At 41.3% G+C, this 27,357-nt stretch overlaps 1 protein-coding gene across 4 annotated transcripts in view; it reads left to right on the forward strand.

Annotated features, from left to right (window-relative positions):
• Window positions 1-27,357, forward strand: part of LOC139759424 (uncharacterized) — a 286,276-nt gene that overhangs the window by 200,893 nt on the left and 58,026 nt on the right. For all 4 annotated transcript variants that reach the window (XR_011715046.1, XM_071681522.1, XM_071681521.1 and 1 more), the window contains exons 17-19: window positions 17,425-17,616; window positions 23,069-23,243; window positions 26,763-27,268. Coding sequence is in view for 3 of the 4 variants with exons in the window: in XM_071681522.1 (XP_071537623.1) it covers window positions 17,425-17,616; window positions 23,069-23,243; window positions 26,763-27,268 (873 nt within the window). In the remaining variant the exon portion in view is untranslated. The remainder of the gene's footprint in view (window positions 1-17,424; window positions 17,617-23,068; window positions 23,244-26,762; window positions 27,269-27,357) is intronic.

Raw genomic sequence — 27,357 nt, forward strand, 5'->3', positions numbered from 1 at the left:
GGATTTTCGCCCCCTCCCCCACCCTATGATTTCCTTCCGCTTCCATGGTTCCATCCGCTGCCAGATCCACTCCCAGATATCTAAAACACTTTTCTTCCTCCAGTTTTTCTCCATTCAAACTTACCTCCCAATTGACTTGACCCTCAACCCTACTGTACCTAATAACCTTGCTCTTATTCACATTTACTCTTAACTTTCTTCTTTCACACACTTCACCAAACTCAGTCACCAGCTTCTGCAGTTTCTCACATGAATCAGCCACCAGCGCTGTATCATCAGTGAACAACAACTGACTCACTTCCCAAGCTCTCTCATCTCCAACAGACTGCATACTTGCCCCTCTTTCCAAAACTCTTGCATTCACCTCCCTAACAACCCCATCCATAAACAAATTAAACAACCATGGAGACATCACACACCCCTGCCACAAACCTACATTCACTGAGAACCAATTACTTTCCAGTCTTCCTACACGTACACATGCCTTACATCCTCGATAAAAACTTTTCACTGCTTCTAACAACTTGCCTCCCACACCATATATTCTTAGTACCTTCCACAGAGCATCTCTATCAACTCTATCATATGCCTTCTCCAGATCCATAAATGCTACATACAAATCCATTTGCTTTTCTAAGTATTTTTCACATACATTCTTCAAAGCAAACACCTGATCCACACATCCTCTACCACTTCTGAAACCACACTGCTCTTCCCCAATCTGATGCTCTGTATATGCCTTCACCCCCTCAATCAATACCCTCCCATATAATTTACCAGGAATACTCAACAAACTTATACCTCTGTAATTTGAGCACTCACTCTTATCCCCTTTGCCTCTGTACAATGGCACTATGCAAGCATTCCGCCAATCCTCAGGCACCTCACTATGAATCATACATACATTAAATAACCTTCCCAACCAGTCAACAATACAGTCAATCCCTTTTTTAATAGATTCCACTGCAATACCATCCAAACCTGCTGCCTTGCTGGCTTTCATCTTCTGCAAAGCTTTTACTACCTCGTCTCTGTTCATCAAATCATTTTCCCTAACCCTCTTACTTTGCACACCACCTCGACCAAAACACCCTATATTTGCCACTCTATCGTCAAACACATTCAACAAACCTTCAAAATACTCACGCCATCTCCTTCTCACCTCACCACTACTTGTTATCACCTCCCCATTTTTTTTTTATTTTGCTTTGTCGCTGTCTCCCACGTTAGCGAGGTAGCACAAGGAAACAGATGAAAGAATGGCCCAACCCACCCACATACACACACAAATATGCATACCTTTACATCTCAATGTATACATATATATACACACAAAGGCATATACATGTATACACATATACATAATTTCATACTGTCTGCCCTTATTCATTCCCATTGCCACCCCGCCACACATGAAATGACATCCCCCTTCCCCTTGCATGTGCGTGAGGTAGCACTAGGAAAAGACAACAAAGGCCACATTCATTCACACTCAGTCTCTAGCTATCTTGTGTAATGCACTGAAACCACAGCTCCCTTTCCACATCCAGGCTCCACAGAACTTTCCATGGTTTACCCCAGACGCTACACATGCCCTGGTACAATCTATTGACGGTACGTCGACCCCAGTATACCGCATCATTCCAAGTCACTCTATTCCTTGTATGCCTTTCATCCTCCTGCATGTTCAGGCCTCAATCACTCAAAATCTTTTTCACTCCATCTCTCCACCTCCAATTTGGTCTTCCACTTCTCCTCGTTCCCTCCACCTCTGACACATATATCCTCCTTGTCAATCTTTCATCACTCATTCTCTCCATGTGACCAAACCATTTCAAAACACCCTCTTCTGCTCTCTCAACCACACTCTTTTTATTACCACACATCTCTCTTACCATTACATTACTTACTCAATCAAACCACCTCCCACCACATATTGTCCTCACTCATCTCATTTCCAGCACATCCACCCTCCTCCGCACAACCCTATCTATAGCCCACGCCTCGCAACCATATAACATTGTTGGAACCACTATTCCTTCAGACATACCCAATTTTACTTTCCAAGATAACGTTCTCAACTTCCACACATTTCTCAGCGCCCCCTGAAATCTCGTCCCCTCCCCCACCCTATGATTCACTTCCGCTTCCATGGTTCCATCCGCTGCCAAATCCTCTCCTAGATATCTAAAACACTTCACTTCCTCCAGTTTTTCTCCATTCAAACTCACCTCCCAACTGATTTGTCCCTCAACCCAACTGTACCTAATAACCTTGCTCTTATTCACATTTACTCTCAACTTTTTCTTTCACATACTTTACCAAACTCAGTCACCACATTCTGCAGTTTCGCACCTGAATCAGCCACCAGTGCTGTATCGTCAGTGAACAAGAACTGACTCACTTCCCAAGCTCTCTCATCACAACAGACTGCATACTTGCCCCTCTTTCCAAAACTCTTCCATTCACCTCCTTAACAACCCCATCCATAAACAAATTAAACAACCATGGAGACATCACGCACCTCTGCCGCAAGCCAACATTCACTGAGAACCAATCAATTTCCTATCTTCCTACATGTACACATGCCTTACATCCTCGATAAAAACTTTTCACTGCTTCTAACAACTTACTTCCCACACCATATATTCTTAATGCCTTCCTCAGAGCATCTCTATCAACTCTCTCATATGCCTTCTCCAGATCCATAAATGCTACATACAAATCCATTTGCTTATCTAAGTATTTCTCACATACATTCTTCAAAGCAAACACCTGATCCACACATCCTCTACCACTTCTGAAACCACACTGCTCTTCCCCAATCTGATGCTCTGTACATGCCTTCACCCTCTCAATCAATACCCTCCCATATAACTTCCCAGGAATACTCTACAAACTTATACCTCTGTAATTTGAGCACTCACTCTTATCCCCTTTGCCTTTGTACAATGACACTATGCAAGCATTCCGCCAGTCCTCAGGCACCTCCTCAGGCACCTCACCATGAGTCATACATACATTGAATAACCTTGCTATCCATTCAACAATTCAGTCACCACCTTTTTTGATAAATTCCACCGCAATACCATCCAAACCCACTGCCTTGCCAGCTTTCATCTTTCATAAGGCTTTTACTACCTCTTCTCTGTTTACCAAATCATTCTTCCCAACCCTCTCACTTTGCACATCACCTTGACCAAAACACCCTATATCTGACACTCTATCATCAAACACATTCAACAGACCTTCAAAATACTAACTCCATCCTCCTCTTCACATCACCACTACTCGTTATCACCTCCCCATTAGCCCCCTTCACTGATGTTCTCATTTGTTCCCTTGTCTTACGCACTTTATTTACCTCCTTCCAAAACATCTTTTTCTTCTCCCTAAAATTTAATGATATTCTCTCACCCCAACTCTCATATTGCCCTCTTTTTCACCTCTTGCACCTTTCTCTTAACCTCCTGCCTCTTTCTTTTATTCATCTCCCAGTCATTTGCTTTGTTTCCCTGCAAAAATCGTGCAAATGCCTCTCTCTTCTCTTTTACTAACAATCCTACTTCTTCATCCCACCACTTACTACCCTTTCTAATCTACCCACCTCCCACCTTTCTCTTGCCACAAGTATCTTTTGCGCAAGCCATCACTGCTCCCCAAAATACATCCCATTCCTCCCCCATTCCCCTTATGTCATTGCTCTTACCCTTTTACATTCTGCACTCAATCTCTCCTGGCACTCCTGTTATATTTGTAATATTCGTATTATTTTTATACTGAATTGCCATCTCCTGCGTTAGCGAGGTAGCGCTAGGAAACAGATGAGGAATGGCCCATCCTACCCACATACCCATGTATATACATGTATGCCCACAGATGCACATATACATACATATACATTTCAAGTTGTTTAATTTGTTTATGGATGGGGTTGTTAGGGAGGTAAATGCAAGAGTCTTGGAAAGAGGGGCAAGTATGAAGTCTGTTGGGGATGAGAGAGCTTGGGAAGTGAGTCAGTTGTTGTTCGCTGATGATACAGCGCTGGTGGCGGATTCATGTGAGAAACTGCAGAAGCTGGTGACTGAGTTTGGTAAAGTGTGTGGAAGAAGAAAGTTAAGAGTAAATGTGAATAAGAGCAAGGTTATTAGGTACAGTAGGGTTGAGGGTCAAGTCAATTGGGAGGTGAGTTTGAATGGAGAAAAACTGGAGGAAGTGAAGTGTTTTAGATATCTGGGAGTGGATCTGTCAGCGGATGGAACCATGGAAGCGGAAGTGGATCATAGGGTGGGGGAGGGGGCGAAAATTTTGGGAGCCTTGAAAAATGTGTGGAAGTCGAGAACATTATCCCGGAAAGCAAAAATGGGTATGTTTGAAGGAATAGTAGTTCCAACAATGTTGTATGGTTGCGAGGCGTGGGCTATGGATAGAGTTGTGCGCAGGAGGATGGATGTGCTGGAAATGAGATGTTTGAGGACAATGTGTGGTGTGAGGTGGTTTGATCGAGTAAGTAACGTAAGGGTAAGAGAGATGTGTGGAAATAAAAAGAGCGTGGTTGAGAGAGCAGAAGAGGGTGTTTTGAAATGGTTTGGGCACATGGAGAGAATGAGTGAGGAAAGATTGACCAAGAGGATATATGTGTCGGAGGTGAAGGGAACGAGGAGAAGAGGGAGACCAAATTGGAGGTGGAAAGATGGAGTGAAAAGGATTTTGTGTGATCGGGGCCTGAACATGCAGGAGGGTGAAAGGAGGGCAAGGAATAGAGTGAATTGGAGCGATGTGGTATACAGGGGTTGACGTGCTGTCAGTGGATTGAATCAGGGCATGTGGAGCGTCCGGGGTGGGCCGTGGAGGGCTGTGTGGGTATGTATATTTGCGTGTGTGGACGTGTGTATGTACATGTGTATGGGGGGGGTTGGGCCATTTCTTTCGTCTGTTTCCTTGCGCTACCTCGCAAACGCGGGAGACAGCGACAAAGTATAAAAAAAAAAAAAAAAAAAAAAAAAAACATTTCAAGTTATACATACATATACATACACAGACATATGCATATGTACACATCTACATATTCATACCTGCTGCCTTCATCCATTCTTGTCGCCACCCTGCCACACATGAAATAGTATTCCCCATGTTTCCTGTGTTAGTGAAGTATTGCCAGGAAACAGATGAAGAATGGCTCATCTCCTCATATATCAAAAAAAAAAGAAAATATATTTAGAGAGAGAAAACTGGAGGAAGTGAAGTGTTTTAGATATCTGGGAGTGGATCTGGCAGCGGATGGAACCATGGAAGCGGAAGTGGATCATAGGGTGGGGGAGGGGGCGAAAATTCTGGGAGCCTTGAAGAATGTGTGGAAGTCGAGAACATTATCTCGGAAAGCAAAAATGGTTATGTTTGAAGGAATAGTGGTTCCAACAATGTTGTATGGTTGCGAGGCGTGGACTATGGATAGAGTTGTGCGCAGGAGGATGGATGTGCTGGAAATGAGATGTGTGAGGACAATGTGTGGTGTGAGGTGGTTTGATCGAGTAAGTAACGTAAGGGTAAGAGAGATGTGTGGAAATAAAAAGAGCGTGGTTGAGAGAGCAGAAGAGGGTGTTTTGAAATGGTTTGGTCACATGGAGAGAATGAGTGAGGAAAGATTGACCAAGAGGATATATGTGTCGGAGGTGGAGGGAACGAGGAGAAGAGGGAGACCAAATTGGAGGTGGAAAGATGGAGTGAAAAAGATCTTGTGTGATCGGGGCCTGAACATGCAGGAGGGTGAAAGGAGGGCAAGGAATAGAGTGAATTGGAGCGATGGGGTATACCGGGGTTGACGTGCTGTCAGTGGATTGAATCAAGGCATGTAAAGCGTCTGGGGTAAACCATGGAAAGCTGTGTAGGTATGTATATTTGCGTGTGTGGACGTATGTATATACATGTGTATGGGGGTGGGTTGGGCCATTTCTTTCGTCTGTTTCCTTGCGCTACCTCGCAAACGCGGGAGACAGCGACAAAGCAAAAAAAAAAAAAAAAATTAGAGAGAGAGAGAGAGAGAGAGAGAGAGAGAGAGAGAGAGAGAGAGAGAGAAGAAATACTTATAGGCATAACTTACCAGGAGAATATTGAGTTGACTTTTTCATTGTAATTATGATCATGTGATTAAAAAGAAATTATACATATTTTAGAGTAAAGATGTCATTGAGGTCAAGTAGGGATCAATGCTGGAGGAAAGATAGGGCCAGCAGTCCTTGAGAAAGGTAGTTTAATCCCTGTGAAGGTCAGGTCTCAAATCAATGTTAGGGAAACGCTTTTGTATGTTTCATCTGGATATGATTACTATACTTGTAGAGCTCTTGTGAAGTTTTTTATCAGTTTCCATATAATTGATTAGAAATAAGAGAAGAATGATGATACTTTCATAATGTATATATATATATATATATATATATATATATATATATATATATATATATATGTATAGTAAGGAAATTTTGGTTAAGATGAGTCAATTACTAGGTTACAAGAACTAAAGATAAATTTTTGTACTTGTTCTGATGGTCTTATGCAATATCTTCAAATACTTGTTTACCAAAAGGATAGAGTAGTGAGGTCTCAGATTTTCACCATTTATGGGCACTTTTCTAAATTCTTCACCCATTGTAGAGACTAGCAGATTTCGTATATGATAATGAAAAGGAAAGAAATCAGAATGTATTTTGGGTTCTCTCAACTACACTGAATAAGTGTAAAATGTTATGTTTATATTGTGAAATTGAATACTTTATCAAAACAGTTCCAGTTTGAATGAAATATGTCACATGCAAAATGATTGTCTGGCCACCTGATGCTGGCTTGTGATACAGATCATATGTGACTTGTCCTGAGGTTGTTACTCAGTTCATTCTCAGACATGACAGAGTGAGAAAGTCAGACAACATAGCCTTGGAATACAGTATTTGCTTCATGTTCATTTGGTATGTGAATTATTTCTGTAGCTATATGTATCATTAAATTGCTGTACTTAAATAAAAAATTCTTTGAAAACTTCTTGATTAGATAATTGGGATTTATGGTGCTTTTTTTTTACATAACCAAAAAACTATGGATACTATACATCATAGTGATATTTGATAATAGTATTAAACAAGAAGGTTTAAAGAAATTTGATTATTTTGTACAGTAGAATGAATGAAAAGGAAATTCCATTACTTAATGATTTACCCCTAGCGATAGGGGGCAACAATGCCAGCAACATAAAAGGAGTGGGAGTTGGGGAGTTGAAAATTATGTTTCTACATTTTTATTTACCAAAATAAGAAATGGGGGAAGGAGTCAGCAATGAATTTTATTTCTGTGCTTTAATTCCTAGAGCTACCTTTATTTGGGACAACATAAAAAGATTTATGCTGTATACAGGGGATAAAGGTGAGTGTTCAAACTACAGAACTACAGAGGCATAAGTTTGTTGAGTATTCCTGGAAAATTGTATAGGAGAGTATTGATGGAGAGGGTGCTGGCATGTACTGGAGCATCAGACTGGGAAGGAGCATTGTGGTTTCAGAAGTGGTAGAGGATGTGTGGATCAGGTGTTTGCTTTAAAAAATGTGTGTGAGAAAAACAGTTGGCTTTGTATGAGGCATATATGGATCTGGAGAAGGCATATGATAGTGTTGATAGAGATGCTCTGTGGAAGGTCTTAAGAGTATATGGTGTGGGAGGTAAGCTACTAGAAGCAGTAAGGAGTTTCTACCAAAGGTGTAAGGCATGTGTATGAGTAGGAAGAGAGGAGAGTGATTGGTTCCCATTGAAGGTCAATCTGCGGTAGAGGGGTGTGATTTCCCAATGGTTGTTTGATTTGTTTATGGATGGGGTGGTTAGGGAGGTAAATGAAACAGTTTTGGAGAGAGGGGTGAGTATGCAGTCTGTTGGGGATGAGAGGGCCTGGGAATTGTCAGTTGTTTGCCGATGATACAGCTCTGGTGGCTGATTCGTGTGAGAAATTGCAGAAGTTGGTGACTGAGTTTGGAAAAGTGTGTGAAAGGAGAAAGTTGTGAGTAAATATGAGTAAGAGCAAAGTTACTAGGCTCAGCAGGGTTGAGGAACAAATTAGTTTGGATGGGAGTTTGAATGGAGAAAAATTAGAGGAAGTAGTGTTTTGGATATTTGGGAGTGGACTTAGCAGCGGATAGAACCATGGAATCGGAAATGAGTCATAGGGTGGGGGAAGGGGCAAATGTACTGTGAGCAATGAGAAATGTGTGGAAAGAGAGAACGTTAGTTATCTCGGAGTACAAAAATGGGTATCTTTGAAGGAATAGTAATGCAGCTGAACTGGGGCATGTGAAATGTCTGGGGTAAGCCGTGGATAGGGAGTTGTGATTTTGGTGCATCACACATGACAGATAGTGAATGAGTGTGGGTGGATGTGGCCTTATTTCATCTGTTTCCTGGTGAAGTCTCACTGACGCAGGGGGTGGAAATGCTGTTTCTTGTGGGGTGGAGTGCCACTGGGAATGGATGAAGCCAAGCAAATATGAATATGCACATATATATGGGAGGCTAGAAACCCTCCCCTCCTTGTATTTTAACTTCCTTAAAGGGGAAACAGAAGAAGGAGTCACGCGGGGAGTGCTCATGTGGATGTAACCAAGATGAGAAAAAAGGAGAGATAGGTAGTATGTTTGAGGAAAGGAACCTGGATGTTTTGACTCTGAGTGAAACGAAGCTCAAGGGTAAAGGAGAAGAGTGGTTTGGGAATGTTTTGGGAGTAAAGTCAGGGGTTGGTGAGAGGACTAGCGCAAAGGAAGTAGTAGCACTGCTCCTCAAACAGGAGTTGTAGGAGTATGTGATAGAGTGTAAGAAAGTAAACTATACTGATGTGGATAAAACTGAAAGTGGATGGAGAGAGATGGGTGATTATTGGTGCATATGCACCTGGGCAAGAGAAGAAAGATCATGAGAGGTAAGTGTTTTGGGAGCAGCTGAGCGAGTGTGTAGCAGTTTTGATGCACGAGACTGGGTTATAGTGATGGGTGATTTGAATGCAAAGGTGAGTCATGTGGCAGTTGAGGGAATAATTGGTGTACATGGGGTGTTCAGTGTTGTAAATGGAAATGGTGAAGAGCTTGTAGATTTGTGTTCTGAAAAAGGACCAGTGATTGGATATACCTGGTTTCAAAAGAGAGATATGCATAACTATATGTATGTAAGTATGAGGGATGGCAAAAGAGTGTTATTGGATTACGTGTTAATTGATAGGCGCGTGAAAGAGAGACTTTTGGGTGTTAATGTGCTGAGAGGTGCAACTGGAGGGATGTCTGATAATTATCTTGTAGAGGCTAAGGTGAAGATTTGTAGAGGTTTTCAGAAAAGAAATGAAAATGGGGTGAAGAGAGTGGTGAGAGTAAGTGAGCTTGGAAAGGAGACTTGTGTGAGGAAGTACCAGGAGAGATTGAGCGCAGAATGGAAAAAGGTGAGAGCAAAGGACGTAAGGGGAATGGGGGAGGGATGGGACGTATTTAGGGAAGCAGTGATGGCTTGTGCAAAAGATGCTTGTGGCATGAGAAGCATGGGAGATGGGCAAATTAGAAAGGGTAGTGAGTTGTGGGCATGAAGAAGTAAGAATATTCGTGAAAGAGAAGAGAGAGGCATTTGGACAATTTTTGCAGGGAAAAGTACAAATGACTGGGAGATGTACAAAAGAAAAGGCAAGAGGTCAAGAGAAGGTGCAAGAGGTGAAAAGAGGGCAAATGAGATTTGGAGTGAGAGAGTATCATCAAATTTTAAGGAGAATAAAAAGATGTTTGGAAGGAGGTAAATTGAGTGTGCAAAACAAGAGAACAAATTGGAACATCGGTGAAGGAGGCTAATGGGGAGGTAATAGAGTAGTGGTGATGTGAGAAGGAGATGGAGTGAGTATTTTGAAGGCTTGTTGAATGTGTTAGGTGATAGAGTGGCAGATATAGGTTGGTTTCGTCGAGGTGGTGTGTGAAGTGAGAGGGTTAGGGAGAATGATTTGGTAAACAGAGAAGAGGTAGTGAAAGCATTGTGGAAGATGAAAGCCAGCAAGGCAGCTGGTTTGGATGGTATTGCAGTGGAATTTATTAAAAAAGGGGGTGACTGTGTTGTTGACTTGTTGATAAGGATATTTAATGTATGTATGATTCATGTTGAAGTGCTTGAGAATTGGCTGAATGCATGCATAGTGCCATTGTACAAAGGCAAAGGGGATAAAGGTGAGTGTTCAAATTACAGAGGTATAAGTTTGTTGAGTATTTTTGGGAAATTGTATGGGAGGGTATTGATTGAGAGGGTGAAGGTGTGTACAGAGCCTCAGATTGGGGAAGAGGAGTGTGGTTTTAGAAGTGGTAGAGGATGTGTGGATCAGATGTTTGCTTTGAAGAATGCATGTGAGAAATACTTAGAAAAATATATGGATTTGTATGTAGCATTTATGGATCTGGAGAAGGCATATGATAGAGATGATAGAGATGCTCTGTGGAAGGTATTAAGAATATATGGTGTGGGAGGCAAGTTGCTAGAAACAGTGAAAAGTTCTTATTGAGGATGTAAGGCATTTGCATGAGTAGGAAGAGAGGAAAGTGATTGGTTCTCAGTGAATGTTGGTTTGTGGCAAGGGTGCGTGATGTCTCCATGGTTGTCTGATTTTTTTATGGATGGGGTTGTTATTGAGGTGAATGCAAGTGTTTTGGGTAGAGGGACAAGTATGCAGTCTGTTATGGATGAGAGGGCTTGGAAAGTTAGTTATTTGTTGTTTGCTGATGATACAGCACTGGTGGCTGATTTGGGTGAGAAACTGCAGAAGCTGGTGACAGTTTGGTAAAGGGTGTCAAAGAAGAAAGCCGAGAGTAAATGTGAATAAGATCAAAGTTATTAGGTTCAGTAGGGTTGAGGGACAAATCGTTTGGGATATAAGTTTGAATGGAGAAAAATTTGAGGAAGTGAAGTGTATTAGATATCTGGGCAGCGAATGGAACCATGGAAGTGGAAGTAAGTCACAGGGTGGGGGAGGGGGTGAAGGTTTTGGGAGCAGTGAAGAATATGTGAAAAGACAATGTTATCTCAGAGAGCAAAAATGGGTATATTTGAAGGAATATTAGTTATATGTCATATGGTTGTGAGGCATGGTTTATAGATAGGGTTGTATGGAGGAGTGTGGATGTGTTGGATATGAAATGTTTGAGGTCAGTGTGTGGTGTGAGGTGGTTTGATTCTGTAAGTAATGAAAGAGTAAGAGAGATGTGTGGTAATAAAAAGATTGTGGTTGAGAGAGCTGAGGAGGGTGGGTTAAAATGGTTTTGACATATGGAGAGAATGAGAGGAAAGATTGACGAAGAGGATATATGTGTCAGAGGTGGGGGGAAGAAGGAGAAGCAGGAGACCAAGTTGGAGGTGGAAGGATGAAGTGAAAAAGATTTTGAGCAATTGGGGCCTGAACATATTGGAGGGGGTGATAGGCATGCAAGGAATAGAGTGAATTGGAATGATGTGGTATACCGGGGTCAACGTGCTGTCAATGGACTGATCCATGGCATGTGAAGCATCTGGTGTAAACCATGGGAAGGTTTGTGGGGCCTGGATGTGTATAGGGAGCTGTGGTTTCGGTGCATTACACATGACAGCTAGAGACTGAGTGTGAATGAATGTAGCCTTTTTTGTCTGTTTTCCTGGCATTACCTCACTGAAAGGGGGGGGGGGGTGCCTGTGTGGCAAGATGGCGACGGGAATGGATGGAGGCTGTAAGTATGAATACGTACTTGTGTATATATGTATATGTCTGTGTTTGTATATGTATGTTTACATTGATAAGTATATGTATGTATGTGTGTGCGAAGGAACAGAGAAGGGGCCAGGTGAGGATATTCCCTCAAAAGGCCCAGTCTTCTGTTCTTAACGCTACCTCGCTAATGCGGGAGACAGCGACAAAGCAAAATAAAAAAAATGTAGATATGAGTGGTTGGGCCATTCTTCATCTGTTTCCTTGTGCTACCCCATTGACGGCGGAAAAAGTGATTAAGTATGATGATATATGTATATGTTTGTGTATGTATATGTATCTATACCTTGAAATGTGCTGTCATTGGATTGAACCAGTGCATGTGAAGTGTCTGGGGTAAACCATGGAAAGTTTTGTTGGGCCTGGATGTGGCAAGGGAGTTGTGGTTTCAGTGCATTATACATGACAGCTAGAGACTGAGTGTGAACGAATGTGGCCTTTGTTGTCTTTTCCTAGCACTACCTCGCATGCATGCAGGGGGAGGGGGTTGTCATTTCATGTGTGGTGGGGTGGCAACAGGAATGAATAAAGGCAGTAAGTGTGAATTATGTACATGTGTATTTGTGTATATGTCTGTTTATGTATATATATGTATATGTTGAAATGTATAGGTATGTATATGTGCGTGTGTGGACATGTATGTGTATATACATGAGTATGTGGGTGGGTTGGGCCATTCTTTCGTCTGTTTCCTTGTGATACCTCGCTAACGCGGGAGACAGCGACAAAGCAAAATAAATTAATAAATAACATTTCAACGTATCTATTTATTCATTTACCGTACTTTGTCACTGTCTTTTGCGTCAGCGAGGTATCACAAGGAAACAGACGAAAGAATGGCCCAACCCACCCACATACACATGTATATACATACACGTCCACACAAGCAAATATACATACCTATACATCTCAATGTATACATATATATACACACACAGGCATATACATATATATACACATGTACATAATTCATACTGTCTGCCTTTATTTATTCCCATCGCCACCCCGCCACACATGGAATAACAACCCCCTCCCCCCTCATAAGTGCAAGGTAGCGCTAGGAAAAGACAACAAAGGCCCCATTCGTTCACACTCAGTCTCTAGCTGTCAAGTAATAATGCACCGAAACCACAGCTCCCTTTCCATATCCAGGCCCCACAGAACTTTCCATGGTTTACCCCAGACGCTTCACATGCCCTGGTTCAATCCATTGACAGCATGTCGACCCCGGTATACCACATCGTTCCAATTCACTCTATTCCTTGCACGCCTTTCACCCTCCTGCATGTTCAGGCCCCGATCACTCAAAATCTTTTTCACTCCATCTTTCCACCTCCAATTTGGTCTCCCACTTCTCGTTCCCTCCACCTCTGACACATATATCCTCTTGGTCAATCTTTCCTCACTCATTCTCTCCATGTGACCAAACCATTTCAAAACACCCTCTTCTGCTCTCTCAACGACGCTCTCTTTATTTCCACACATCTCTCTTACCCTTACATTACTTACTCGATCAAACCAGCTCACACCACATATTGTCCTCAGACATCTCATTTCCAACACATCCACCCTCTTCCACACAACCCTATTTATAGCCCATGCCTTACAACCATATAACATTGTTGGAACCACTATTCCTTCAAACATACCCATTTTTGCTCTCCGAGATAATGTTCTCGCCTTCCACACCAGGAATTCTCAACAAACTTATGCCTCTGTAATTTGAGCACTCATTCTTATCCCCTTTGCCTTTGTGCAATGGCACTATGCAAGCATTCCACCAATCCGTTGAAATGTATATGTATGTATATGTGCATATATGGGCGTTTTTGTATATGCATGTATATGTGGGTAGGCTGGGCCATTCTTTCATCTCTCTCCTTGCACTACATCACTAATGCAGGAGCCAGTGACAAAGTATGATAAATGAATAAATAGATAATAATAAAAATAATTATTTATTCATTTATATTTTTTATACTTTGTTGCTGTCTCCCATGTTAGTGATGTAGCGCAAGGAAACGGATGAGAGAATGGCCCAACCCGCCCACATACACATGTATACACATACACGTCCACACACGCACATATACATACCTATACATTTCAACGTATACATATATATACATACACAGACATGCACATATATACACATGTACATAATTCATACTTGCTGCCTTTATTCATCCCTGTCGCCACCCCGCCACACATGAAAGGACAACCCCCTCCCCCTACATGGGTGCGAGGTAGTGCTAGGAAAAGACAACAAAGGCCACATTCGTTCACACTCAATCTCCAGCTGTCATGTATAATGCACCGAAACCACAGCTCCCTTTCGAAATCCAGGCCCCAGAAAACTTTCCATGGTTTAAACCAGATGCTTCACATGCCCTGGTTCAATCCATTGACAGCACGTCGACCCCGGTATACCACATCATTCCAATTCACTCTATTCCTTGCACTCCTTTCACCCTCTTGCATGTTCAGGCCCCGATCACTCAAAATCTTTTTCACTCCATCTTTCCACCTTCAGTTTGGTCTCCCACTTCTCCTTGTTCCCTCCACCTCTGACACATATATCCTCTTTGTAAATCTTTCCCCACTCATTCTCTCCATGTGACCAAACCATTTCAAAACACCCTCTTCTGTTCTCTCAACCACACTTTTTATTACCACACATCTCTCTTACCCTTTCATTACTTACTCAATCAAACCACCTCACACCACATATTGTCCTCAAACATCTCATTTCCAACACATCCACCCTCTTCCACACAACCCTATTTATAGCCCATGCCTTGCAACCATATAACATTGTTGGAACTACCATTCCTTCAAACATACCCATTGTTGCTTTCCGAGATAATGTTCTCACCTTCCACACATTTTTGAACACTCCCAGAACTTTTGCCCCCTCCTTCACCCTGTGACTCACTTCCACCTCCATGGTTCCATCTGCTGCCAAATCCACTCCCAGATATCTAAAACACTTCACTTTTTCCTGTTTTTCTCTCAAACTTACCTCCCAATTGACTTGTCCCTGAACCCTACAGTACCTAATAACCTTGCTCTTGTTCACATTTACTCTCAGCTTTTTTCTTTCACACACTTTACCAAACTCAGTCACCAGCTTCTGCAGTTTCTCACCCCAATCATCCACCAGCGCTGTATCTTCAGCGAACAACAACTGACTCACTTCCCAAGCCCTCTCATCCACAACAGACTGCATACTTGCCCCTCTCTCCAAAACTCTTTGATTCACCTCCCTAACAACTCCATCCATAAACAAATTAAACAACCATGGAGACATCATGCACCCCTGCTGCAGACCGACATTTACTGAGAACCAATCACTTTCCTCTCTTCCTACTCGTACACATGCCTTACATCCTCGATAAAAACTTTTCACTGCTTCTAACAACTTGCCTCCCACACCATATATTCTTAATACCTTCCACAGAGCATCTCTGTCAACTCTGTCATATTCCTTTGCCAGATCCATAAATGCTACATACAAATCCATTTGCTTTTCTAAGTCTTTCTCACATACATTCTTCAAATCAAACACCTGATCCACACATCCTCTACCACTTCTGAAACCACACTGCTCTTCCCCAATATGATGCTCTGTACATGCTTTCACCCTCTCAATCAATACCCTTCCATATAATTTCCCAGGAATACTCAAAAAACTTATACCTCTGTAATTTGAGCACTCACTCTTATCCCCTTTGCCTTTGTGCAATGGCACTATGCATGCATTCCGAAAATCCTCAGGCACCTCACCATGAGTCATACATACATTAGATATCCTTACCATGCAGTCAACAACACAGTCACCCCTTTTTTAATAAATTCCACTGCAATAGCATCTAAACCCGCTGCATTGCTAGCATTCATCATCCGCAAAGCTTTTACTACCTCTTCTCTGTTTACCAAATCAATTTATCTCACCCTCTCACTTCGCACACTACCTCGACCAAAACACCATATATCTGCCACTCTGTCATCTAACACATTCAACCAACCTTCAAAATACTCACTCCATCTTCTCAAATCACCACTACTTGTTATTGCTTCCCCATTTGCCCTCTTCACCTATGTTCCCATTTGTTCTCTTGTCTCACTCACTTTATTTACTTCTTTCTAAAACATCTTTTTATTCTCGTTAGAATTTAATGATTCTCTCCCTACTCTCATTTGCCCTCTTTTTTACCTGTTGCACCTTTCTCTTGACCTCCTTGCCTCTTTCTTTTATATATCTCCCAGTCATTTGCACTATTTCCCTGCAAAGCTCATCCAAATGCCTCTCTCCTCTCTTTCACTAATAATCTTACTTCTTCATCCCACCACTGATTACCCTTTCTAATCTGCCCACCTCCCCTGCTTCTCATGCCAAAAGTATCTTTTGTGCAAGCCATCACTGCTTCTCTAAATACATCACATTCCTTCCCCACTACCCTTACATCCTTTGCTTTCACCTTTTTCCATTCTGCACTCAGTCTCTCCTGGTACTTCCTTACACAAGTCTCCTTCCCAAGCTCACTTACTCTCACGACTCTCTTCACCCCAACATTCTCTCTTCTTTTCTGAAAACCTCTACAAATCTTCACCTTCATCTCCACAAGATAATGATCAGACATCTCTCCAGTTGCATATCTCAGTACATTAACATCGAAAAGTCTCTCTTGCGCTCCTATCAATTAACACGTAATCCAAGAACGCTCACTGGCCATCTCTCCTACTTACATATGTTTGCTTATGTATATCTCTGTTTTTAGAATAGGTATTCCCAATCACCAGTCCTTTTTCAGCACACAATTCTACAAGCTCTTCACCATTTGCATTTACAATACTGACCATCCCATGTATGCCAATTATTCCCTCAACTGCCACATTACTCACCTTTGCATTCAGATCACCCCTCACTATAACCCGGTCTCATGCATCAAAACTTCTAACACTCACTCAGCTGCTCTCAAAATGCTTGCCTCTCATGATCTTTCTTCTTATGCCCAAATGCATAGGCACCAATAATCACCCATCTCTCTCCATCCACTTTCAGTTTTACCCATATCAGTCTAGAGTTTACTTTCTTACACTGTATCACATACTCCCACAACTCCTGTTTCAGGAGTAGTGTTACTCCTTCCCTTGCTCTTGTCCTCTCACCAACCTCTGACTTTACTCCCAAAACATTCCCAAACCACTCTTCACCTTTACCCTTAAGCCTCATTTCACTCAGAGCCAAAACATCCAGGTTCATTTCCCCACACATACTACCTATCTCTCCTTTTTTCTCATCTTGGTTACATCACCATGCATTTAGACACCCCAATCTGAGCCTTCGAGGATGAGGAGCACTCCCCGCGTGACTCCTTCTGTTTCCCCTTTTAGAAAGTTGAAATACAAGGATGACAAGGAATGTGATGCAAAACTGTTTATAATTGATATATGCTGGACAGGTGGTATTTAGCTAGATCTTTTAGCATGTTACTATGGCTGACCCTGAATCTGACTCTGTTAATATCATATTTAATAAGATTTTGATTGTTTGATTTTGTATGCTTTAATAAGTAAGATTTTAGCAAGAAATTGGTATAGTACCTTAGATATTATATCTATTCACATTTTCACAGATTCCTGGATTATCCTTTTCTGGAGGAGAAGATATGTTGGCCCAATTCCGTGTGAAGTACCTACAGCAGATTGGAGAGTTTCGACATCTGAGCTTTATCCCTGTTGATTCCCTCCAGAAATCTCTGCCTAGACCTAAGTCATGGGGACGCAAGAGTCTTGAGAATACAACAGTCAAGAAAGATACTTCTGAAGTGAGTGACACACACACACACACACACACACACACACACACACACACACACACACACACACACACACATACTGGAAAAGTTTGAATTCACATAGTGACAGGGAATTATGGAGACTCAAGTTCTTAGAATCTCAACCAGAAAATTTCCTGTACCACACATGATACACCATTTGGAAAAAGTGATCCTGTTATTCTTATGTTTGATCATGTTGTAAGCAAGGAAATAAAAGCAGCAGAGATGAGACAGAACTTAAGGAGGAGATGGAGTTGAAGAAACTACACAAAACTTTACAGTTTCTATGGTAGCACAGATTAGGATATGAAGTCCAGTACAGTAACCAGGGTATTTTGGTGAAAGGTTATGTGAAATGTACAATTAAGGAGTGGAAACTTGTTTACCCTTAGCCTTATATAAGAAAACAAGGATGGATTCAGAGGAAAAAATAGTCGTGGATAATGAAAGGATTTATAAGGAAGTGAATAACAAGTTCAAAAGTGTTTTCACAGTGGAAGACACTGTTGCCTTAAGAAAAGACATTAACATAATTCTAAAAAGTCTTGACCCATACAAAGTATATGGTCCTGATGAAACCCCACTATATGTGCAAAAGATGTATGCCGGTAAAAAAGACATACGTCATGAAATACTGCTTGAGATATCACTGGAAAAAAAGTAATTTGGCGGGAGAGAGGAAAAGGCCAAACTTCATACCCATCTATAAAAATTGAGACCAGGAAGAAGTTCTGGACTACAGACTTATATCCTTGATGATTGTTGTCAGTCAGGTCATGGTAAAGGTAATTAGAAAGCAAATGGAGAATTTTCTGCTGAAGAGAAATTATCTAAGTGTGAGGCAACATAGATTTAGGGAAAGGAGGTCACATTTACTGAATCTCTTGGATTTCTTTGAGAGATTGAGCTCAATCTTTAACAAAAGTAAAAAGTGGGTACATTGTTTATATCTTGACCAACAGAAAGCATTTGACACAATTCCATATGGGAGGCTGATTGATAAACTGGAATATTAGGCAGGAATAAGGGGGAACCTTTTCAATGGATAGATTATGTAACTGGAAGGAAACAAAGACACATATCAGAGGAACTGCCTCCAGATGAGTGGAGGTCACCAGCAGAGTGCCACAGGGTTCTGTTTTGGCACCTCTTACTATTCTTGATATACATGAATGACTTGCCTTTAGGTTTGTACTCTTACCTAAATATGCTTGCAGATGATGCAAAAGTCTTGACGGAAGTGAAAGTGAGAAGGACTGCATCAGCTTACAAGAAGACCTGAACAGATTCCAAAGTTGGTTTAATACATGGTTGAACAACAACTGACTCACTTCCCAAGCTCTCTCATCCACAACAGACTGCATACTTGCCCCTCTCTCCAAAGCTCTTGCATTCACCTCCCTAACAACCCCATCCATAAACAAATTAAACAACCATGGAGACATCATGCACCCCTGCTGCAAACTGACATTCACTGAGAACCAATCACTTTCCTCTCTTCCCACACATACACATGACTTACATCCTTGATAAAGACTTATCACTGCTTCTAGGAACTTGCCTCCCACACCATATACTCTATCAACTCTATCATATGCCTTCTCCAGATCCATAGATGCTACGTACAAATCCATTTGCTTTTCTAAGTCTTTCTCACATACATTCTTCAAAGCAAACACCTGATCCACACATCCTCTACCACTTCTGAAACCACACTGCTCTTCCCCAATCTGATGCTCTGTACATGCCTTCACCCACTCAATCAATACCCTCCCATATTTCCCAGGAATACTCAACAAACTTATACCTCTGTCATTTGAGCACTCGCCTTTATCCCTTTTGCCTTTGTACAATAGCACTATGCATGCATTCTGCCAATCCTCAGGCACCTCACCATGAGTCATACATACATTAGATATCCTTACCAATCAGTCAACAAACACAGTCTCCCCCTTCTACGACCTTTAGTGATATTTCTCTAAACACTGTAAACATCTCATTCACACATGATTAAATTCCTACATTCACTGCACTACCATCTAAGCTTTCATTTACCTTCCTTTCTTACTCCTCCATGCATTTTTATGATTAATTTATTCACTTATCAACACTTTACCTCTTCATTCTTCCTTACACCATACCTCTACCTCTCCCAAATTCTCATCTCCACAAGAACTGTGAAATAGCCAGAGTCTCCAAAGAATCCTTTCACATCTCTTTCATCTAGCATTGCCTTTCTCAATTTTGCATCCACGCCACATAATCAGCCAAAGCCTTTTGTCCTTTTCTTCCATCATTCCTCATCCATGTATATCTGTGGATCATCTTGTGCTGAAAAGAGGTGTATGCAAGGAGTAAATTCCTCTCAGCACAAACTTTCACAAGATAACTTCCATTCTGATTTACTCCAGGCACTCACCGTTTACCATCTGTCACATTCATATCACCCAATATGACTGTGTTTCTCATATTCACAAAGCTGTTTATACTGTCATTCAGATATTTCCAGAAAAGCTTCATTTCATTCTTACCTCATTCAATCTTCATATACACAAGCACATATACACATACCCATGCATACTTCACAATCCCACTCCTTCCTTTCACCCACACTCTTGGTGATAGCAGAATTGTGCATCCTTCATTCCCTCTTCCCTGGTAATTTTTGCTCATTCCTGTCCATACCACACCTCCTTCCATGCCCTCCCATAACTTGCATTCGTCATTCTCATTTTCACTTGAGACACCCTGCCAAAGTATATGGATTTCCCCAATCCCTAGCACATTTAAGCTACAACTTTTAAACCTTTCCACAAGCTCACAACTTTTACTCTCACCAGTCATCCCATTCACATTCAGTGCTGTCACCCTCATTTCATCTCTACACCCCTTTTTCTCTTAGTTAGCTTTCATTTCTCTTATCACTCCATCCATGGTGACATCACACAGCCCTGCCTAACACCCACATGTACACCAAAACTTTCACTCAACTCTCTGTCCACCCTTACACATGCATTTGCTCCTCTATAAAAGGCTTTCAAACCATCCAACAGTCACCCCCTAACTCCATTCAGCATTCTGTTTGACTGTGTCATATGCTGTTTTCAGATCCATGAAACCTTCATACACCTTCTTACCTTTAGCTAGATAGTTTTCCACACTCATTCTCACTCCAAAAATCTGATCCATATATCCCTTACTTTTCTAAAATCCCTTTGCTCCTCACTTATTTTGCATTGTCACCTCCATCACTCTATCAGTCATCACTATTACAAAGCACTTTTTCTGTTTTACTTAACAGACTTATTCCCCTGTAATTGCTGCATACACCCTTAGCACCTTTCTTTTGAATAAAGAAGCAATAATAGCTTTCATCCAACCCTCAGGCACACCGTTCGACTGCCATGCTGAATTACATATCATATGCATCCACTCAATCACACTTCATACTTCAACATTTCAGCTGTAATCCCATCCACTCGAGGTGCCTCTCCTACCTTCAGCATCATTATTGCCTCACCTTCTTCCACATTCATCAGTTCTTCAAGCTACTCTTTCCATCTTCCTTTCACTTCCTCCTTTTGATTCAGCAGCTCCTCTTCCTTACTCTTCACATTTGCAGTTCGACTCTTACATCCATCTCTTTTCTTTTTCACCTCCTTCCAGTACAGTTTCTTATTTTTCCCTAAACTTTTCACTCAACTTTCTTCCAAAATCTTAACCTACTCGTGCTTTGCTTTCCTCTGTCAGCCTCTTAACAGTCCACTTATGCATATTATATTTTTCCCTCCTATGCTGAAATTCCACTGGCACATTCCTTTCGAGCAACCTGCCATATGCCTTTTTTTTTTTTTGTCTTTCACAGCATTTCCAATCTCATCTGTCCACCATGCATTGCCTTTTTTCCACTTTGGATACCTTGTATCCAGCTACAGATTCTACTATCTTAAACAGTCTTTCTCTTAACATTTTAAACACATTCACTTATAACTGCACTTTCATCAAAACTGTCTGTCACTCTTCTTTCATACTCCTTCATGCATTCCTTCTGATTCATCTCCATTTTGACACTTTTCCCTATACACATTTTCTTATGCCATACCTCCACACCTCCCTGATCCTCACCTTTACAAGAACTGTTAATTTGTTACAACTTCCAGAGAATTCCCTCACAACCTTACCATCCAGCACAGCATTTCTCAATCTTTCATCGACTCCCACATAATCTATCAAACCCTTTAGTTGTTTTCTTCTATCATATCTTCTTTGTATATAAATGTGAATCATCTTGTGCTGATGAAAGAAGTCTGCAAGGCAGACTCCAGGCACTCCCATCTACCAACTATCTCACTAATTTCATCACATCCCACCTTCACATTCATATCACACATTACAGCCAACTTCTTCTTCTCAAACCCTTGTATGCAGCTATTCAGACTTCTCCAGAAATGCCTAGTTTCAACCTTACCACATACAGTCTTTATATTCAAAGGCACATATATACATACCCATGTATATTTCACTATTACAGTATTTCCTTTTACTAACACTGTTTTTGGTCCATTTCATCCATGCTCTGTAACATCCTCCCATATTCTTGATGATGATACAGCTGCACTCCCTTCTTTTTGTCTTACCTGATAATTTCCATTAATTCTTGTTAATACAACTCCTTGCACAACTTCCCACAACTTGCATTCATCATTCCCATTTTCACTTGATGTACCCTGTTTAAGGATATGATTTTCCTCTGTTCCCCATCACGTCCAAAGTATAACTTTTAAAATTTTCCACAAGCTCCATCCTTTTAATCTCAACAGTCATTTCATTAACATTTGGAGATGTTAATCTCAGTTGCTTGCTCCTTTTATTCCATGGCATAACTGGTGGACTTGAGTGCTGCTTCTTAGCCTTTAATGCCTCACATTTGACAGGCCACTGGCATAGGGCAACTCCAGCACAGTGTTTCCCAGAGGCAATCTTATGCAGAAAATAAACGATATTGCTAAACATCTATAATTTTCCAAACACAGGCTACTAAAAAACTTACCCAAGATTGCTCCCAAATGCTTAGATTCTGTCACCTCTTCCAGTCTTTCATCCCTCATAATTATAACATAGTTAAGTGAACTTGCTTCTCTCACTCTATAGGGCTTTGCAAAATCCATACTTTCACTCTGTTTCCTTTCAGACAACATTAATTTACATCACTTATATTTTTCTTATGAATGAAAGTTTTAGACAAGACAGGTTCATCCTCTGTTGCTTTCATTGGTGAATAACTCTAGCCAATCATCTATGCAAATCATTGAATGATTTGGCTAAGCTTGATGTATAGTATGATTGAGGCAAAATTACTTTTCTAGCAGCAAATCTGTTTCATAATTGATACCATACAATGATTCCTCACTGATAGACTTAGAAGTCCTTTGTATTTCAGTCAGTGAAGAAGAAAGTGCTGCACAGCTACCCAGCTGAAGTGATTTATGTGGTAACAGAAGTTCATACCCCAGCAGAGGTGATGGAGCTCACACTATACCCTGGAGACCATGTTGCTCTTCTTAAGAATAAAGATCCTCTTGGCAGGTCTGACCGCTGGTTCATTGATGATGGAGGTAGGGCATTGCCTTTATCAAGAAAACATTACAAGTTGAACTGCTATACTAGATGAATTTTTAGTATGTTTTTACAGATGAATGAAGATTCTAATGTGTTTTGTTATAATGAGATTTTATGCCCCTTCGTTGTACAGTAATTGAAAGAATTATATATTTAATCTCTTGCTTGACTATTAATTATAGCACATGTGAATGCACCTCACTAAATCTTCACATATATGTATATATATGTCTCCATGGTTGTTTGATTTTTTTATGGATGGGGTTGTTAGGGAGGTGAATGCAAGAGTTTTGGAGAGAGGGGCAAGTATGCCATCTGTTGTGGATGAGAGGGGTTTGGGAAGTGAGTCTGTTGTTGTTTGCTGATGATACAACGCTGTGTGGCACGGTGGCGACAGGAATGAATGAAGGCAGCAAGTATGAATTATGTACATGAGCATATATGTATATGTCTGTGTATGTATATATATGTATATGTGAGTGTGTGGACATGTAGGTATATACATGTGTACGTGGGGGGGTTGGGTCATTCTTTCGTCTGTTTCCTTCTGCTACCTAGCTAACGCGGGGAGACATCGACAAAGTATAATAAATGAGTAAATAATAACCTTGTTCTTATTCACATTTACTCTCAGCTTTCTTCTTTCACACACTTTACCAAACTCAGTCACCAGCTTCTGCAGTTTCTCACCCAAATCAGCCACCAGCACTGTATATCAGCGAACAACAACTGACTCACTTCTCAAGCTCTCTCATCCACAACAGACTGTCGTAGAAGGCAACTAAAGGGGACGGGAGCGGGGGGCTAGAAACCCTCCCCTCCTTGTATTTTAACTTTCTAAAAGGGGAAACAGGAGTCGCACGGGGAGTGCTCATCCTCCTCGAAGGCTCAGATTGGGGTGTCTAAATGTGTGTGGATGTAAACAAGATGAGAAAAAAGGAGAGATAGGTAGTATGTTTGAGGAAAGGAACCTGGATGATTTGGCTCTGAGTGAAACAAAGCTCAAGGGTAAAGGGTTTAGGAATGTCTTGGTTTAGGAATGTCTTGGGAATAAAGTCGGGTTAGTGAGAGGACGAGAGCAAGGGAAGGAGTGGCACTTCTCCTGAAACAGGAGTGATGGGAGTATGTGATAGAGTGGATGGAGAGAGATGGGTGATTATTGGTGCATATGCACCTGGGCATGAGAAGAAAGATCATGAGAGGCAAGTGTTTTGGGAGCAGCTGAACGAGTGTGTTTGTAGTTTTGATGCACGAGACCGGGTTATAGTGATGGGTGGTTTGAATGGAAAGGTGAGTAATGTTGCAGTTTAGGGAATAATTGATGTACATGGGGTGTTCAGTGTTGTAAGTGGAAATGGTGAAGAGCTTGTAGATTTATGTGTTGAAAAAGGACTGGTGTTTGGGAATACCTGGTTTATATGGGGTGTTTTGGTCGAGGTGTGCAAATTGAGAGGGTTAGGGAAAATGATTTGGTAAACAGAGAAGAGGTAATAAAAGCTTTGCGGAAGTATATATATGTAAGTAGGAGAGATGGCCAGAGAACGTTATTGAATTATGTGTTAATTGATAGGTGCGCGAAAGAGAGACTTTTGGATGTTAACGTGCTGAGAGGTGCAACTAAAGGGATGTCTGATCATTACCTTGTGGATGCAAAAATGAAGATTTGTAGAGGTTTTCAGAAAACAAATGAGAATGTTAGGGTGAAGAGAGTGGTGAGAGTAAGTGAGCTTGGGAAGGAGACTTGTGTGGGGAATTACCAGGAGAGACTGAGTACAGAATGGAAAAAAGTGAGAACAAAGGACGTAAGGGGAGTGGGAGATGAATGAGATGTATTTAGGGAAGCAGTGATGGCTTGCACAAAATATGCTTGTGGCATTAGAAGCGTGGAAGGTGGGCAGATTAGAAAGGGTAGTGAGTGGTGGGATGAAGAAGTAAGATTATTAGTGAAAGAGAAGAGAGATGCATTTGAATGATTTTTGCAGGGAAAAAATGCAAATGAGTGGGACATGTATAAAAGAAAGAGGTAGGAGGTCAAGAAAAAGGTGGAAGAGGTGAAAAAGAGGGCAGATGAGAGTTGGGGTGAGAGAGTATCATTAAATTTTAGGGAGAATAAAAAGATGTTTTGGAAGGAGGTAAATAAAGTGTGTAAGACAAGGGAACAAATGGGAACTTCATTGAAAGGGGCAAATGGGGAGGTGATAACAAGTAGTGGTGATGTGAGAGGGAGATGGAGTGAGTGTTTTAAAGGTTTGTTGAAAGTGTTAGATGATAGAGTGGCAGATATAGGGTGTTTTGGTTGAGGTGTGCAAAGTGAGAGGGTTAGGGAGAATGATTTGGTAAACAGAGAAGAGGTAGTAAAAGCTTTGCAGAAGGTGAAAGCCAGCAAGGCAGTGGGTTTGGATGGTATTGCAGTGGAATTTGTTAAAAAAGGGGGTGACTGTATTGTTGACTGGTTGGTAAGATTATTTATTGTATGTATGACTCATGGTGAGGTGGCTGAAGATTAGCAGAATGCTTGCATAGTGCCATTGTACAAAGTCAAAGGGGATAAAAGTGAGTGCTCAAATTACAAAGGTATAAGTTTGCTGAGTATTCCTGGGAAATTATATGGGAAGTTATTGATTGAGAGGGTGGAGGCTTGTACAGAGCATCAGATTGGGGAGGAGCAGTGTGGTTTCAGAAGTGGTAGAGGATGTGTGGATCAGGTGTTCGCTTTGAAGAATGTGTGGGAGAAATACTTAAAACCTTCCACCAAGCATTTCTATCATCCGTATCATATGCCTTCTCCAGATCCTAAAATACTACATACAAATCCTGTTTTTGTATTTCTCACATACATTCTTTAAAGCAACCACCTAATCCACACCTTCTCTACCACTTCTGAAACCACACTGCTCTTTCCTAATCTTATGCTCTGTACATGCTTTTACCCTCTCAATCCATACCCTCTCATGTGATTTCCTAGGAATACTCAACAAACTTATGCCTCTGTAGTTTGATCACTCTCCCTTATCCCCTTTGCCTTTGTACTATGGCACTATGCATGCATTCCTCCATGATCCATGCATACATTAAATATCCTTACCAACCAATGTGGGTTCGGTGCATTACACATGAAAGCTAGAGACTGAGTGTGAAGAAATGGGGCCTATTTTGTTTGTTTTCCTGGTGCTACCCAGCTGAAGCAGGGATCAGTGATACTGTTTCCTGTGGGGCAGGATGGCGCCGGGAATGGATTGAAGGCAAGCAAATATGAATATGGACATATGTATATATGTGTATGTATATATATGTATATTTGTATATGTAGATATGTATATGCATGTATATTTGTATGTGTTGATATGTATGTGAATGTACATTTATGGGTGTTTATGTATGTATATATGTATATGAGGGATGGGTTATTCTTTCTTTGTTTGCTGGCACCGTCTCACTGATGCGGGAAATGGTAATGAATTATGATGAAATATGGAAATATGTTTAGATCTATTTTATGTTCTCTGCCTTTACAGATAACAAGGGCTTTGCAAGAGCAGCATCCTTAAGGCCCCTTCAGGGTCAAGAAAATAGAGGAGTACCTATCACAGCTGTAACATCATCTGCTTCAAACACTGTTGCACCTCTCAGTCAACCTGTTCCAGTGGCTGCACCAAGGCCATCCACCCTCCCACGTGCTGCCCCAGCACCACCCTTACCAGAGCGTCCACCTCGCTATGAAGATTTGTTTCCTGCAAGTACATCAGGTGTCCCTGGGTATCCTTCACAAGTTGCAAGTTACCGAACAGCTGAGCAACAGGTGCCTCCACCTCGCTACTCTCTAGGCCAGGTTTCTCAAGTTCCTATAAGTCAGGCTCCCCTGCCAAGTAAAGTCAGTCATATTGAACAACCACCAACAATTAATCAACATTCACAAGTATCAGAGAGTGATTATTACAGTCCTCCCTTAGATCGGCAACAGTCCAATGAATATAACTCTCCTGTGACTGAAGATGATAACATATATGAAGAGATTGACCAGGTATGTGAATAGTTGTAAACTGTTAACCTCATTATGAATTATTAATCTTTCATTACAGGCTGTGGAATTTTCAGCACTTTAGTACCAAC

The sequence above is a fragment of the Panulirus ornatus genome, chromosome 33 (genome assembly GCF_036320965.1).
Source record: "Panulirus ornatus isolate Po-2019 chromosome 33, ASM3632096v1, whole genome shotgun sequence".
In the NCBI taxonomy this organism is placed as follows: domain Eukaryota; kingdom Metazoa; phylum Arthropoda; class Malacostraca; order Decapoda; family Palinuridae; genus Panulirus; species Panulirus ornatus.